The 17918-nt window shown below is 31.0% G+C and overlaps 1 protein-coding gene across 9 annotated transcripts in view; it reads right to left on the bottom strand.

The window, feature by feature from the left end:
* MYO16 (myosin XVI) overlaps nt 1-17918 on the bottom strand; it is an 899069-nt gene that overhangs the window by 286924 nt on the left and 594227 nt on the right. For all 9 annotated transcript variants that reach the window (XM_074299517.1, XM_074299521.1, XM_074299522.1 and 6 more), the window contains one exon: nt 1815-1887. In XM_074299517.1, the coding sequence (XP_074155618.1) occupies nt 1815-1887 (73 nt within the window). The remainder of the gene's footprint in view (nt 1-1814; nt 1888-17918) is intronic.

Raw genomic sequence — 17918 nt, 5'->3', positions numbered from 1 at the left:
ATTACTCTTCATTTCCTTTCTTCTTCTCCAATTGTGGTTCTATCAGGTCATTTATATGAAAATTCCTATGATTTATAAGACATTGTTAAAGTGGTACAATCCCCAGTATAGGGAAGTAAAAATAATAATTTATTAAGCACCTACCATGTGCTAAGCACTATGCAAAACTCATCACAGATATCACATTTATCCATTGATAGAATGTACTTGAGTGACTGAGATTAATAAATAGACATTTAATCTTCCTTGTTGGAAGAGAAGTCAATAGATCTTTGAATATGAGGACTTTTATTTTCCATTTAGCACTCTCTGACTGACTCTATTCTCATGCAAGCTATGATGTTTATAATGATGAGACATCATACTTCTGGTCTTCTGGATCATTAAAAGAAAGAGGAGATAAAGATGTTGAGAAGGAAACAGAAGCTGAGTACATCCTTCCTCAAAGTAGATCCTTTTCATATTATGGATTTAAGTGGAAACTTATGAACTGAATTGGGTTTGTAAAATGTAGATTGATTCATTAGATATGTCATCATTGAACAGGAATAGTGATATAGTCTAAAAGACTTTAAGACTGGAATCTAAAGACTTTTGCATGAATCCTAATTTCACCATTTACAATCTGTGTGACCTTGTGTAAAGCATTTCCCCAAAATGGCTTCTGTTTATTCATCTATAAAATAAATTTGAAATAGATGATCATTCCCAATTTTGAAATCCCACAAATATTACATAGGAATTACTCTTCTAATAACAACATTTAGCAAAACATATAATTTTGATTCTTGTTAATTTTTTTTTCCTGAGGCTCCTGAATGTTTCCAATAAAATTTCAAATCTAAGCAATGTTTCTCCTCACTAAATATTCATTTCAATCAGCATAACTCAGGTAGCATACACCTTCAAGTGGTAACATCTATTGTATTTAAATTTAATTTTGAAATTGTGGTAATGCATTTGCTGCATTCTGTTCAAAAGAGATGATATATGCAAAGCACTATGAACATTTTAATTGGGTAAACAAGTTAAATAAATGTTATCTCATAGTACTTTATTCATTCTTCTAGAATTCAAAGTGTTATCTCTTACTACTATTTCATGCTAGAACTTCCCTTAGCAGCTGAGGGCTCCTTGTCTTACAATGTACTAATATCCCTGCAGCCTATTCATCAAGGAATTTTCCTCTGAAAGGCCTGTTTAATACAACCTATTTTATTACAATCTCCATTTTGTGGAAAGGTGCAAACTGGACTTGTTTTCATTGCCCTCCAATATACACACATACTCCTCACAACTATACTACTGAGCCTGGTACCCATTAATTTCTTTCCACCCATTCCCTCCCTCTACTCTTTAGTTCACCTTAAGAGGTGCCTTGCTTCATAAGAATATAATCTATTTGAAGAAAGAGGCTATCTCTAATTTTCTATTTATTTGTAACTCCAGTGCTTAACACAAAGATTAGGGACATAGTAAATATGTTTCCTCCCTCTTTCTTTCCCTTTCTCCCTTCCTTCCTTCCTTCCTTCCTTCCTTCCTTCCTTCCTTCCTTCCTTCCTTCCTTCCTTCCTTCCTTCCTTCCTTCCTTCCTTCCTTCCTTCCTTCCTTTTTTTTTCTGTAGTAGTAGTAGTAATAGTAGTAGGAACAAAAATGCAGTTTTTAAATGGCATCCAGAGAAAGTAAACTACTTATTTTAAACTTTTTTTTTCTCATCCAAAGATTATATTATGTTTTTCTGAACCTAAAAGATCAAAACTGAGTTACCTAAAACATAATTTAAGTGCATATGACTTACAAATAATGCTACTTACTTGTTCAAATTCATTCTTCTGAAATTCCTCAAAACCAAAGATGTCCAGTATTCCAATTTCCAATGTCTGTACACTGAAACAGTAAAATTGAATGCCTGAGTATAATTTATTAAAATATTTTACTTCCCTCTGCCTCTCCCTGTTTTATGAATACTTTTATGAATACTACTTTAGCCATATCATCATGAATTTTCACTAAATAAAAATTGGTAGAAAGATATGCTTTTTGTTTTCAAGGAATGTTAATTTTAAAGACACAGCCAAAAATATTAAATGAAAAAAAGTGTAATGCACAAGCAACAGTGATATTTCTGCCACTGAAATAAAGTTAAATTGGTCAAGATCATCCTTAGGTGAGGTTTTTAAAAGCATTTTGTATTGTCAAGTCAAGTCAGAGATTTCCTACCAAATAATAATGATGACTTTTCTATATTTAATAAGTCAGGATACTTTTATGGCCTGAACAAATGATAAATACCATGAATCAAGATCCACTTCGTTGTCCTCTTTGATTTTTCTTCATTAACTTATTGCTAACACTGTGAAGTGATTAAGCAAATATCTCTAGAAGAGAATTTTTCTATGAAGAATTATACTTTAGAATAAAATCTAAACAAATTTTATAAGTGTGAGAAGCAACATGATATAATTATGAGTCAGAAGATAGAGAAATATTATTTCCCCAAAGTTTGCCACCTCTTACCCCATGCTTTATCCTTTGCCTGTTTTCACAGGCTAAACCAAGGCTTCTTAAATGTTTTACACACCCCTTTTCATCCAAGCAATTTTTATGCAACCAGGGTATGTTAATAAATTGGACATTCAAATTAAACATTCATTGTTAATAAATCATAAAGAAATTTATCTTAAAACAATTTTGGCATACATGTAATCTTACCATTTATTAAAAATGAAACCAAATTTGCATATTAAATAAGTGGATGGGCTTGCTTATTTTTAACATAAAGAATTAAATTTTTGCTTCTTTTTACTAATGCCAAATGTTTCCTGACCCCCATATTCAGTTATATGATCCCATATGTAGCCATGATCCACAATTTTAGAAGTTTTGGGCTAAACAACCACAGGCTTGTCTATACTGAATGTTTTGCATTCAAAATAAAAATTTTAAAACCAAAATTGAAAAATATAAAAAAAAACTGAAATAAATTTAACAAATATATTTTTGTGAAGCAGTATTAAAATATGTATATTCTGTTCTTTAAATCTGGACTCTACCAGAAATTCTGGGAGGTTTGAAACCATCTGGTTGAAATGAGTCAGTGGAGCTAGATTTTAGTCCTGCTTCTGCCATTAACTTGTTCACAGAATCTTTGGGCAAATTATATTCTTTGAACTCAGTTTCCTCATCTGTAAAATAAGAGGGCTGAATCAGAAGGGTTTTTTTTTTTTTTTTTTTTTTTTTTTTTTGGACATAGTAAGTATCTTTGTATACTTTCTTTGGTGTACCAAGTGCTGATAACTTTAATATTTCTCATATAATTAGTGCTTTATTTTCCTGGATCCAATCCTTTCCCCCCACTTTTTATAGCAATGTCAGTCTTTGTTCTTCTCCTTCCATGGTTATTCTGACTCAAAATAAAAACGTCCTTCCCTAATACTACCGCTTTGTAGTCAGCCCTAGCCTCATGATTCATCTTTCTTTTATTTCCTCAGTCACATTTTCTGAGATCTGGACATTGGCACAATTCTGACATATTTTCTTTATAAGCCAATCTTGACACTTCCCAGCAGGAATAAAGATTTTCTTAAAATAAGAACTAGTTAAAAGCTGATTTTCTATGAATCCACCTATTTTTTAAACAACATGCATTTTTAAAGAGGTCAAACTTTTAAAAAGCATTTTAAAACTTATTAGAATTTGCAAAATGTAGAACACCAATTTTTAAATACCTACTATTAACATACAGTTATTTATTTAGCAAGTAAAAATAATGTCCAGAAGATAAACAAGACTATGGTGTCCTTTATTTTTTTTAAAAAAAAAAAGGTGTTTATATTATATTAGTTTGAGGTTGTGATTTGTTTATTCTTAAAACTGTATGTTGGGACAGAAATTGGGACAAAAATGGTGAGTTTGTAAGTAGTTATGTATTAAAAAAAAAGAGAGAGAGAAGCATCAATAAAACAAATTTAAAATGCACAGAGGTTTATGTTGTCAAAGAATTGTTTTCTGGATCAATTGAGAAATATATTTTATATATATATATATATATATATATATATATATATACACATATGCATATATATGGAGAGAGAGAGAGACAGACAAACAGAATACTGAGGAAGTTTGGGAGAGAGCAGAAAAATAAGTACAAGCTGCTGCAGTGATGTGAGGAAGATCAAAAGAACAAATTTTAACAATATAAATTTTGTAAAAAACTAACAATCCTCGATAATTTAAGAACTCTTAACAATTAAATCTCAACCATAATTTCTGAAAATTAATAAACATTATTGCTTATCTTTATGAGAATGAACTAATATGCAAAATAAGAAACATGTTTTTGGATACAACCAATAGGGGATTTGTTTTTTGCTTGATTATGCTTCTATAAAGCCATGATTTGTTCAGTCTTCCTTCCTTCCTTCCTTCCTTCCTTCCTTCCTTCCTTCCTTCCTTCCTTCCTTCCTTCCTTCCTTCCTTCCTTCCTTCCTTCCTTCCTTCCTTCCTTCCTTCCTTCCTTCCTTCCTTCCTTCCTTCCTTGTCAGTGAGGGAAGGAAAAAATAATGGTTCATAATTATAGAAAAAAAAAGTTATCCATGAAAGTTGAAAGAAAAACAAAAAGAAGATAATAGGGGGCATAGGCAAACAGGCTGCTTTTGTTACCTCACTGCTAAAATCAATAACATTTGCTTTTTAATTAATTATTTTATTTACAAAACATGCATGGGTAATTTTTCAGAAATAACCCTTGCAAAACCTTTGTTTTCAAATCCCCCCCCCAGCTGGCAAGTAGTCCAATACATGTTAAATATGTTTAAATACATGTTAAATATATCTATTTATCTATCTATCTATCTATCTATCTATCTATCTATCTATCTATCTACATATTTATACAGTTATCTTGCTGCACAAGAAAAATCAAATCAAGAAATCAAGAAGGAAGGAAAAGAAAAACTGAGAAAGAAAACATAATGCAAGCAAATAACAATAGAGAGAGTGAGAATGCTATGTTGTATTCCACACTCTGTTCCCATGGTTCTCTTTCTGGGTTTATTTGGCTCTCTTTATTTTACTAAGCATCAGTTCATGTAGGCCTCTCCAAGCCTCTCTGATCCTGCTGGATCATTTCTTACAAAACAATAGTATTCCATAGCACTCATATACTATAATTTATTAAGGCATTCTCCATTTGATGGACATCCACTCAGTTTCCAGTTTCTTGCTACTACAAAAATGGCTGCCACAAATATTTTTGCACATGTAGTTCCTTTCCCTCCTTTAAGATCTCTTTGGGATATAAGCTCAGTAGAAACACTGGTAGATCAAAGGGTATGCACAGTTTGATAACTTTATGAGCATAGTTCCAAACTGCTCTTCAGAATGGTGGATCCATTCATAGTTCCATCAACAATGGATCAGTGTCCCAGTTTTCCCACATCCCCTCCAATATTTATCATTATATTTTCCTGTCATCTTAGCCAATCTGAGAGGTGTGTAGTGGTATCTCAGAGTTGTCTTAATTTGCATTTCTCTGATCAATAGTGATTTGGAGCACCTTTTCATGTGACTACATATAGTTTTAGTTTCTTTATCTGAAAATTGTCTGTTCATATCCTTTGATCATTTATCAATTGGAGAATGGCTAAAACTATTATAAATGTAAGTCAATTCTCAATATATTTTAGAAATGAGATCTTTATAAGATCCTTTGGATGTAAAGTTGTTTTCCCAATTTATTGTTTCCCTGCTAATCTTGTCTGCTTAGTTTTGTTTGTACAAAAACTTTTTTTACTTAATATAATCAAAATTATCTATTTTGTGATCAATCATGGTTTCTAGTTCTTCTTTGGTCACAAATTCCTTCCTCTCCCACAACTCTGATATGTAAACTATCCTATGTTCTTCTAATTTGTTTACATTTATGCCTAGATCATGAACCCATTTTGACTTTATCTCAGTATATGGTGTTAGGTATATGGTATTAAGTGTGGGGTCAATGCCTACTTTCTGCCATATTACTTTCCAATTTCCCCAGAAGTTTTTGTCAAATAGTAAATTCTTATCCCCAAAGGTGGGCCTTTAGGTTTGTCAAATACTAGATTACTATAGTCATTATTTTATTCTGTGAACTTAACCTATTCCACTGATCAATATTTCTATTTCTTAGCCAGTACCACATAATTTTGATGATATTTCTTGGGGTTTTAATTTTGGGGTTTCTTTCAGGAGGTTTTTGGTGAATTCTTTCAATGGTCATTTTACCTTCTGATTCTATGACATCTGCACAGTTCTCTTTGATGATTCCTGAAAAATAGTGGCTAGGCTCTTTTTTCATCAAGGATTTCAGGAAGTCCAATAATTCTTTGATTATGTTTCCTAGATCTATTTTCCAGGTCAGTTGTTTTCCCAATTAGGTATTTTACATTTTTTGTTTTTGGTTTTGCTTTACTAATTCTTGTTGTCTCATTGAATCATTCATTTCCATCTGTTCAATTCTGAATTTTAGTGAATTATTTTCTTCATTTATTTTTTAATTTCTTTTTGTAATTGTCTAATTGAATTTTTAATGAGTTGTTTTGTTCTATGGAATTTTTTTTCATTTCACAAATTCGGTTTTTTAAGGAGTTATTTTCTTTTTCTGTTTCACAAATTCTATTTTTCTGGGAGTTGTTTTCCTTTTCCATTTTATCAAATCTATCTTTTAATGAGTTATATGGCTTTTCCAAACCCTCTTGAAAAGTTTTCATTTCCTTTCCCCATTTTTCTTCTGACTCTCTTTTAAGATCCTTTTTAATTTCTTCTAAGAGAGCCTTGTGTGATGGGGACCAGGTTAAATCACCTTTTGGGGTTTCATCTGTCTTTAGTCTCCTCAAAGTTTGATATCTGTTCTTCTCTTTCACCACAGAAGCTGTCTATGTCAGAGTTCTCTTTACTTTTTTACATACATATACATATACATATATATATGTGTGTGTATGTATATATATAAAAGTTAAGGTATGCTTTCAGGACAGGGGAGATTTTTCAAGCTTCTTCTAAAAGCAGCAGCTTACTCTATGAGTGGCTGTGGTAGATCAGTGCTGACTCACTTCCAGTGATGGGTGTGTGTGGCCAGATCCTGTAAGATTCTGGTGTTTCAGGGTTTACTATTAAACTTTGTGTTTGAGTTCAATGTTTTCTAACTTCTCTGCTGATCTACAGGCTTGCAGCCAGGGAAGAGTAGCTGACACTACTTATATAGATTCTCTGATATGTAGAGAGTCTGCATTGCCCCACAAAGTTTGCACCACCCTTAGAGTCTGCACTGCCTTTGGGGCTCTGTGCTGTCTGCACTAGCGTTTGTGCTCAGCTGCTTGTGCTTGACTGCCTCCCTCCTATTTCCAATTGAAACAGATCTTTTCTGGTGACCTTAGAAATTATCTTCTACTTGTAATTTGTTGTACTCCCAATATCTGTGGGTTCTGCAAGTCCAGAGCTAATTAAGAGGCTGGATTTGCTTAATTAGCCTGAGGGTTATAGGAGAATTCCCCAATAATATTTCTTTAAAAATAAACTACAAAATAGTTTATTATGCCTTCCACTATTCTCTTTTTTAGCCTTTGAAGATCAATATATTTCTTTATTAATGATTATTAATTTCACAATAAGAAAATTATTAAAAGTTGAATTGAGAGTGAAGTTGAATCCAGGAAACCTATTAAATGATAAACGAGCACTTCCCATATTTTCTAAGGACTATTTCAATGACTCAAGATCCATACAGATAATAAAAAAAGGAGAACTATAAAATTTGTCCTCTAAGAGATTCTATCCCTAGTTAAAAAGTAGAGTTGCTTGCAAAATGAAAATTTTAATTTGGTCCAACTTGTAATAATAAAAATAAATCTCAGCCTTAGAATTTAAAAGATAAAAAACTGCAATAGGAGAGGGGAAAAAATATATATATAAAGAATTTTTTAATATATAAAGAATTTTTAATGAGGTTTTATAACCATTGGCAGATACATAATGTATTTTTTGTCTATTTCATCATTTGTGATTGAATGAAATATGTTTCTGTGCCTATAGTAGCAATCTTAGCAGTCTAGTTAGAGAAACTTTTAGCCACTAATGCTCAATCTGTTGAGTAGTCAGCATTATCATGATTTCTTCTTATTGATATTTAGACTCCTAACATATAGACATTTAATTTAAAATTCAGTTTCTGGCAAGGAGGTTCAGAGGTCTTTTAGTCATCTAGACATCAATCCTGTAGGCAAAATTAACTGAATTAATGTGATAATGTACTTCAGGCTACTTTCTCCTTTAAAATTCTTCTGAGAGATTTCTTGAGAGTTAACAAAAATTCCTAGTTGGTATTTGCTTGTTAGAAAAATAGAATGGCTTTTTTATTTTTGGTTTCAGAAAATGTATGGCACCTGACCCAGAAAACAGCAGATTGAGTCTGGCCTCATTCTGAAAATAAAGATCTAAATTTCATGACACTTGCATTAAAAACATTAATAATTTCGATTTAAAGTAGGACACTTGATGTATAAGTTTGATTGATTGGGAAACCATCATCATCAGTCTAGGACTCTGAGAAGAATGATTTTGCATTTTTAGATCCCAAGGTGGTGCTGGCCATTTTCCTGAGTAATTAGGTGTGTGCAATGTATAGTTATATAGGCATATAACTAAATATATATAGGCATATAATTAAAACAATTCCTGAAGTCAGGAAGATGTGAGTTCAAATTTAAACCCAAATATATACTGGTGATCATGCCTGAGCACTCACTTAACCTCTTTCTACCTTACTTTTCTCAGCTGTAAACTGGTGATAATAATAATAACCCCCCCCATCAAATGAGTATAATAATGTGTAAGATTATAAAGATCTGTGAAAAAATATGAAGGGCTATATAAATTTTGGCTTTTGTTCAAAGACATACATCAAAATTTATTTTCAAATGCCTAATTTTCATTATTTCTTAGGCAGTATTACCCTATTCATCATAAGCTATATGAATAATGTTGAGATAAACATATGCATCACTGTCAAAAAAGAGGGCTATAGATGCCCTTCCTTGTCAATTATAAAAGATAGCATAAATGATTTACTGCAATTCTTAAAGTAACATGCCAAAATCTCTAAGCCTAATAAGGTAACAATCTATTATCTATCTATCTATCTATCTATCTATCTATCTATCTATCTATCTATCTATTTTTCTATCTTTCTATCTATCTATCTATCTATCTATGTACCTGTTTACCAATCTATCTATGTGTCTGTCTCTGCCTATCTGTATAACAATAGTTCAGGGACATTCACAGCAAACTTTTATGAAGAGTTCAGTAAAGGAGGTATAGTTTCCAGTAAAATATAAGGACACTGAAGTAACATTTGAAATGATTTCAGCACTGAAGGGGAAAAAATTTGCTTGGATAATCCAAAGTCTTTGGACAAAAAAGCAAAGGCAAATTTTCACAAAGCTTTCAGAACCTTGGGTAAGTTTTGTTGCTAATGCTTTTAGTACAGTCTTTTCCACCTATGATTGTGACTTAGATTTCTTCTAACTTCAGTTTCCTAAGTTATTAGGCCATCACCTGCTTCCCTAAGAAAGCAGGATAAAAACTCCTTGATTTTAAAATTTAAATTTAATATCTTTAAAATCACCTATAGCTTTGATCTTACCAAGAAAAAAGGCAGAGATAAACTGATCTTTTCCCCCCTAATCTTTGCACTCCCATCCCTGCCCAATAACCATCTGGATATATGAATCAGAAAGAGAAGCAGGAGGGAAGATAATTAGTTGTCAATATTCTATATCATACATGGGAAGGATGTTCTGCTGCCAGAGTACATATTACCCTGGGCATGAATTCCTTTTGCAAAATTAAAATGTCCCTTAGTTCAGATCTATAGAGGAAATGCAATGGATGCATCAGATTTATGTTTCTCATCAAAAAGCAGTGATTAATTGTTATTCAACACATCATGTAATAAAGAATGGAAGCTACATATATACTGCTAAGCTTAATATACTGCAGAACCTTATTTGGGCTATCATTTCCTAAGCGGCAAATGTGAAACTGAAGAGAAAGCTAAAAGGAGCATATTTTAATCCCATATGCCAAGGTAATTTTAATGTCAACCTGGTTTGGGGAAGCAATGGCTATACTATTTAGATGGAATATGCTATGAAAATCTGTCTTGGCTTGAACCCTAAGCAGCTGAAATTCATTGAAAATCTTTTTAAAAAGACAGTGATGTCAATGGAATTCTAAGAAAAGCCAAGTTTGCATGTAAGATACTTGAGCATAGCAAATGTGTAATAATTATCACTGAATATAACCCTTCAGAGGATTCAGTTTAAATTACTTGGTACAAGTAATCACTTTAATATGATTTCACACTTGTGTTTCTGTTGACAGTAAGCTGAATTGGAATGTCTGGCTTTGGTCAGGTAAAGTTGAATTGTGATGTTTGCTCACCTTCACTTAGTTCTTTGAAAGTTGAATACTGCATTTTGTGCCATACATGTTTCATTAATCTACTTTGTTGTCAAGAATAGATATTACTTTTAGAATCAAGTTGTATTTCTTTAAAAGAAAACGTTAATATCTATTAGATATATTGTAACCTCCTTTGATGTGGGTAATGCAAGCATTTCAAGGATCAGTCAAGTCCATAATGAAACAGGATCAGTTGCACTGAAGTATAATGAAAACAGAAAAAAGTGAAAAAAAAAAAAACTGAGAAATTATTGCAGCTAAATAGACGAATTAGTCCTAAGAAAAGAAGCAAAATAGAATACTGAATATAATATTGGATTTAACTAACATAATTTTCCCCTCTTTATTTTTGTTCTTTGCTATAAGTTTTGGTATATAAACAAAAAGAAAAAAAAGATATTGGGAAATTAAAGTTATCAAATTATGTCAATACAAATTTAAAAACATGATATATAACCAATACTTTCTCACTTCAATTGTTTCAAATTTATTCTAGTCTTACAAATATTTGATTGAAAAAATGAAGTGGCATAGTTAAACAGGTATGAGTACTATTTTTTTGAGAACTGTAGTGTCATGGTGTCATGGTTAGCCCAATTCAAAAGTTTAAAGAGTATTTACAAATGCAAGGTTATTCTGGCCATTTAAGTCAATCCAATATGTCCTTATGTGGATTAAGGAATGAAGAGAAAGGAGGCTTATGAAGAGGCATCCCTTTTACTTGTGATTTTCTGAGAAATCATTGTAGTCAACAGAATTAAGGAATTTGTAAAAGTCCAAGCAGAAAGTTTCAAGGTGAATAGAAAGGTAATAGCCCTTCAGTAGTTCAGTTCAAGGAAGATGATTGTCAAGCCCTCACTTATTATTGTTGATGGAAGAGAAAAGCACTTAGATTAGTCCTCTGTGTCTGCAGAAATGTGTCCTACATAGCCATGGAAACATAATAGATATACTAAAACAGTAAAAGGAGTTATGTACATAACTTAACAATAACAACTGAGGGAGAGTAAATACAACAACTAAATATAGCAGCAAGCCTTTGATTTGGGCATCTTGTGATTTTTATTATGATTTTTAAAATGTCTTGTATTCAAATCAATTACTTATCTACTGGTTGTTTAGAAATCTAAGCTCTTTTTTCTTTGTTTTATACTGAGACCCTTTGGATACAGAGTATGTAGCAAAAGTCTAAGTGGAGTTATATGTCATTAAAGCTGAAAACTGTACTGGGTTTTAGAATATGTTATAATTCACAAAGGCACTGAAGAGAAGATACAAGGATTTAAATTCTTAATAGAATCTCAGATAAAGAACTTTAAAGAGAAGATTGGAACCAATGATTGCAAAAAAGGCTATGGATTATACATATTTGGGCTGTAATTAATTTTCTTTGGAACTCAGTTTCAACTTCATAGGTAAACTCAAGGAAGTGAGTGAAATAAATAATTCATTGGGTTCTATGTGACCTTAAACTTTGATAATTCTAATTTCATAAAGAAGTTAAAAATAACTACTTTGATACATAACATATCAATCATATATTTGTGTTCTAAAACTTTAAAAAAATACCTTTTTTCCCCTTAAAGAACTTAATGGAAAATACTAGCATATAAACATAGTAATGTAAATGATTTAGAGCGGAAAGAACTCAAAGACATTGAGTCCAAGCACAGTTAGACCTATAGAAGGACCTAGAGAGGCATATGAATGACCAGGTTATGATAAAATAGAAAATAAGTGGGGAAGCTGAGATTTGAACTCTAATCTGACATCTTCTAATCTGACATATTTTTTCCCCTCACTGGAAGTCATAGTTCCCTAAAATCCCAGAGGAAACAGCTCTTTGCCAACAAGTCCAACAAAAACAAATATTTGTTTTGGGATAAATTAACGAGTAATTAAGTAGGTCCTGAAATTGCACATTTTCTTTTTCCATAAATCCAGGTCCAAGGAAATGAAGTTTCTAAAAAGTTCAAGTATGCATTTCTTCCTTGGAACTTATCTTGATCATTATTAATATTATTTAATGGTACAAAATCAATTAATCATTTAAGCATAGCTTACAAGCATTTTTAAATGTCTTGATTTCCATCTACCATTTATTTATTAAATCCATTCTATAATCAAAAAAATTGAAACTTTATTATAATATTATTACAGGGGTTTTAATTTTTTTTCAGAACCAACCAAAGATGATTGCTACTGCATACAAAATGGTTTTCAATCTTTTCAAAAAAATTATTTGTTTCCACTTTTTTTCCTCCTCTCCCTTTAATAAAAGATTTGAAGGGAATTTGGTTCAGAAGAAGGAAAATAGCTCTGAAGTCAAAGTTGGTGATACTTATTGCCTATATAACTTTAGATTTCTTTCTTCTCATCTGCAAAATCATTTGAAACTAAATGTCATCAAGATGTTCCTTCCTCCTTTAAATATGTAATCCCATTATTTACTTTAATGAATAAATAATTAAATTATTTAATATAGATTCAAATTTTAAAAAGAAATGGATTAAAATTTTTTTGTAAAATGTATATTTCATACCAAATTTAGGATATCCAAGGACCATCAAAAACCACCTACAACTCCTAGAACACAAGTTGATAATTACTAGGATAACATATATCAAATATTAAGAATTCAGGCTATGCATAATTAACCACACTGTAAGTTTATTAATCAAGATCTATGATCTCAGTCAAAAGAAATCATACTTCCCATGCATTTGAAATCCATTTAAAAATGAAATTGCACATTATTAGTTAAAATAAATGAAATGAAATTTAAAGCAAATGCTCTTAGTAAGAAATTAAGTAAATATCCTGACAAAAGAAATAAAAATCAAAGTATCTGGGTTAACTTTGTTGGCTTGTCTGAAGTGAAGTATATAATTGATTGGTCACATTTTTAGGCCACTGGCAACAATATTTCTGTAAAGCGATACTATCTGCTTCATTTCCCCAATGTCTAGATGCTTAACTAGTTATAGCATATATAGTCATACCTATTTCTTTTGGAAATCCTCCCCCAACTAGATTTTTATTTATTTAAAATAATTCTGTGAGTTTTTTGATGCTTTTGCAAACCATACATTTAAATAAACTTTTTAGCGACCAAATTCTTTCAATCACTGAAGGAAGGCATGTCCCTGAATCAGAGTCTGGGGAAAGAAAAGTTTAGATTATTGCAAAGGGTAGAAATGACAGTATGGATGAAATAGTGAAAAATCATTACCACCACTGGAAAAAAGGCCAAGAACTTATCCTAGTCAATACAAGCTTAGTATCATTTTCAATTATAACAACAATAACAAAAAAAATGTTTTTCAGAATTTTCATCTATATATAATTGGATGATGTGATTTCTATGGTTCCCTTCAGCATTAAATTGTTATGATTCCTTGATTTTTTTTTAGCATGTGGTGGATTAAAAAATGAGAATTTCCTACTTCATGAGTACAGCTGTAAATTATATTTCTTATATTATTATATTTAAAAGATAATTTTATTCATAAATCAAAATAATGCCTGAGTAATTAAAACCACATTTAAAAAAAACTGATAAAGGAGACTTGGAAAAACTTATAGAGGAGAATACAATCTCAAACCTTAATTCTTAATTCTGATTCTGGTCTAATGCTACAGTGCTAAGTGTCTCCAAGCAACTTTCTCTAAGGATGAAAAATTGAAATTTAAGCTGGTGAAATTCAACAAAGCAGTACCAGACTAGCTTTCATCATTTTCTGATGTATACTATGCATGGTTTGTGGATAGATATGGATATGGAAAACTAAACTAGCAATTTATTCAGATTAATAAGACACTCAGAATACCACAGAATTGATACAAGAAAAGACTAAAGTGAGCACTGTGGGTTTCACTTTCCTATTCATACTCCTAGAATTATAACAAAAATTAATTTCACTAATCTATTCTCCCTTCACTAAGGCAATCTTCTGAATCCACCTCTTCACTTACAGTCCATAGATTTCCTCCTCTTTGAAAACTCCAAATATCTTATTGGAAATTCAAATATAATTAATCACTTCTCATATCTACCCATTCCATAACAGAGCAGGAGAACATGTGACAAAATATGACACAATGCAAAAGGCATGGGATTTGGATTAAGAAGATCTAAGATTCAAATTGTACTTCTGCTATTTACTGTATGACAATAAAATATTTTTAACTTCTCTGTGTTTTGGTTTCCTTCATTGTAAAATAAGCAGATTGTATCAGATAACCTTAGATTTCTCTTCTCCAAATTAATGAGCCTTTGAATTCTCCTGTCCTCTTCTCATCCCTGTGCAAGTTTGCACCAATGTGTGCTTATGTTTTCTAGTCCCATAATACACTAGTATGCTATTTATGTACAAAATGAGCAATCCTGGAGGTCCCTAATCTCTTCTCTCTTTTCTAAGCTCTTTTTTAAAGGAAGTATCCTAAGTACTTTCATATCCTATGAATCGGGTAAAGGGATAGAAGGAAAATGTTACCTGATAATAAGTATTTATAGAAATTAATAAACCAAGTATTATATATATATGTATATATATATATGTGTATATATATATATTTATATATATATATATAAATATATATATGTATATGTATATATATATATATATATAAATATATATATATATAAATGAGCTTCCCATGATCATGGAGCTAATAAATATCTAAGGTAGGATTTGAACTCAGCTATCCCACACACTGTCTATTATGTCAACTAATTTCAAAAGAGCTGTGATATTTTTTCTCCCACTGGGAATTCTGTTTATGTAACAGCAATGATAGATGGAATTCTGGGTCTGAGATTGGGAAGACTCATTTTCCTGAATTCAAATATGACCTTAGATATTTACTAGCTTTGTAACTCTTAACGAGTCACTTAACGGTTTCCCTCACTTCCATCATCTGTAAATACAGGGAACTCTTCTTCTGTAAGAGTTGAAGAAATATATGATGACAGATCACTCTAGTATCTTTGCCAAGAAATTTCAAATAGGATCACAAAGAGTTGTACACAACTGAAACAACTTGACATCATCTAATTGTATTGTAAGAGTTGTTACAACTCCATGACTTATTTTGCAAAGTCTCATTATTTATCAGTCAATCTTCTGATGATAAGCCTCTCTATGCTTAGTTAAATTGGCCTTTGGTTCTAAGATACTTTATCCTTCTCTATATCTATATATATATATATATATATATATATATATATATATATATATATATATATATATATATATATATATATATATATATATATATATATATATATGTACTTTTGTCTATTCCCTACTATCTTTTCCCTGGGTTTTCATAATTATTCTCCTCTAAGGCTCACTCTTTTTATTTTTTTCCTTCTCATTTTTATCATCCATTGATCAGGCTTATTCCCAAGGCTGGGTCCTACAATCTGTGGCTGACCAGCCCTTTCAATTAAAGTCTTTAAGTGAGGTAATAATTCCATTGATAACCTTTGAAATCTTAGGCTTTGATATGGGACTGAAATTGGACTTTTAGTGGACTTTTTTGGCTAATAGTTTTTTTGTTTTTTTTTTTAAGCTGAATACCTGCATCAGAGAGTAGCTCAATGTAATGAAGAAGTAAAATATAAAATTACAGTTCTGAAAAAGGAAAGAAGTATGTTTTATGATATAAAATTAATATGCTTAAAATTTATTAATGAGTCATTTACAATTAACATGATCACTATTGATTAATTAAACATTATACTTTGGTTCTATCCACTTAAATAATATAATAACTCCCATCTATCTGTATAATTCAAAGTAAGCTTCCATCTGCCTTTCATTCCATCATTTCTTACATAATGAAGACTTATTCCATTAGGATTCACCCCTTAGTGCTTTCATTATTATACATATGTGTAGTTATGGTCTCAGCCTATCTTTATGTTACATTCATTTTTTTAATTGCTTTCAATAAGGAGAGGATAATTTGCTTGAAATATGATAACCCTAAGGGTCAATGCCAACAAAGATCTTTAGGGCATGCACTTCACATATTTTTCATAAAATGCTAATGGTTAACTACAATTTCTGTGGAAAGCATCCATTAGAGTTTTTGCTTATCAGATTGATGCTATTAATTATTTAAAAAATAAATAAAAGATGAAGATGACAGATTTCAATTTATTTCAAAATGTACAACTTTTCAATTAATTAGTCACAAAATTAAAGACATCTAAAAATCTTCTCAAATGAATTCTAATATTGACCCTTTATATCCCAAAGCAACTCAATATTCAAATAGTCACAAATTATAGTTGAACAACTACTACCAGTAAAAATCCATATCTGAAATTCTGCAAATATTTGTCCTGCCTTTAAGGGTAAAAAAAGGAAATCAGATTAATTTCATTTAAAAAAAAATTCTGATCTGTAAACTTACCTGTAATTTAAATTCTAGACTTCCCAGCATACCAACTGTTTAAAAGTGTCAGTCAGGCCTTGAACTGGGTTTTTTCCAGCTCCAAGGCTGACCTTCCACCCAATATTACTTTGGCATTTAATACTCTTCAGTAGAACCAGATATCAATTTTACTTTTCAAAATACAGGAAAATTTAAAAGAATGTTTTTTCCCAAGGCAGAAGACTTTACATTTATTTGGTGTTTTTAATTTTCTTCTCTACTAAAAGCTATAAAGTTATTAATATTAAATAGTAGGCCAGTGTTTAAAATTTTTTAAATGGATTTTAAAATAAAAAAAACTTTCACAACACAAAATAAAAACAAAAATAATTATTTAAAGACATACAGAAAAGGGGTGACAAAAAAGGAAGTTGGAGAAATATAGAAAATTAAGAAAGAAGTGGAAGAGAAATGTCTCATGAGGTTTATCTAAGGTGGAAGTTCTGAGCCTGTGAATCTAAAGCCTACAAAGTGTTATATCCAAGGGCTATTGAAGGTGATCTACCAAGAAAAACTACAGCAGAAGTTGAAAATTGTGCCATTTTCTGCTTTCACACCTGCCATAACTAAGGGAAATGGGCAATTGAGCACAGGAAACAAGACAATCTATTTAAAGGTCATAAGATCCTCTTATTTCCTGTTCTAAATCTGGCAACTCATCTAAGGAAAGATAACCCTGGCAATCATTAAAAAGCTTTCCTGAAAAGAATTATCAGGACTATGACTTTGTGTCTGACCATAATGAACAAAAATTATAAAGGAAGATGATATTCATTAGGGAGACAGATCCTGTATCGATGTTAATCTGCCACGTGGTAATTTTGACTCAAAAGAAATAATTAAAATTATTTTCATTTCAATGCAGTTAATAAAAAAGATTCTTAGTAAAGAGACAATACTTGACTATTTCATCATAATTCTATTTTACACATTGTTTATTTAGAGTTCTTTTAAGTGAGGTTTTC

This window comes from Sminthopsis crassicaudata, chromosome 3 (genome assembly GCF_048593235.1).
Source record: "Sminthopsis crassicaudata isolate SCR6 chromosome 3, ASM4859323v1, whole genome shotgun sequence".
In the NCBI taxonomy this organism is placed as follows: domain Eukaryota; kingdom Metazoa; phylum Chordata; class Mammalia; order Dasyuromorphia; family Dasyuridae; genus Sminthopsis; species Sminthopsis crassicaudata.
This window is presented reverse-complemented; position numbering and strand designations above follow the sequence as displayed.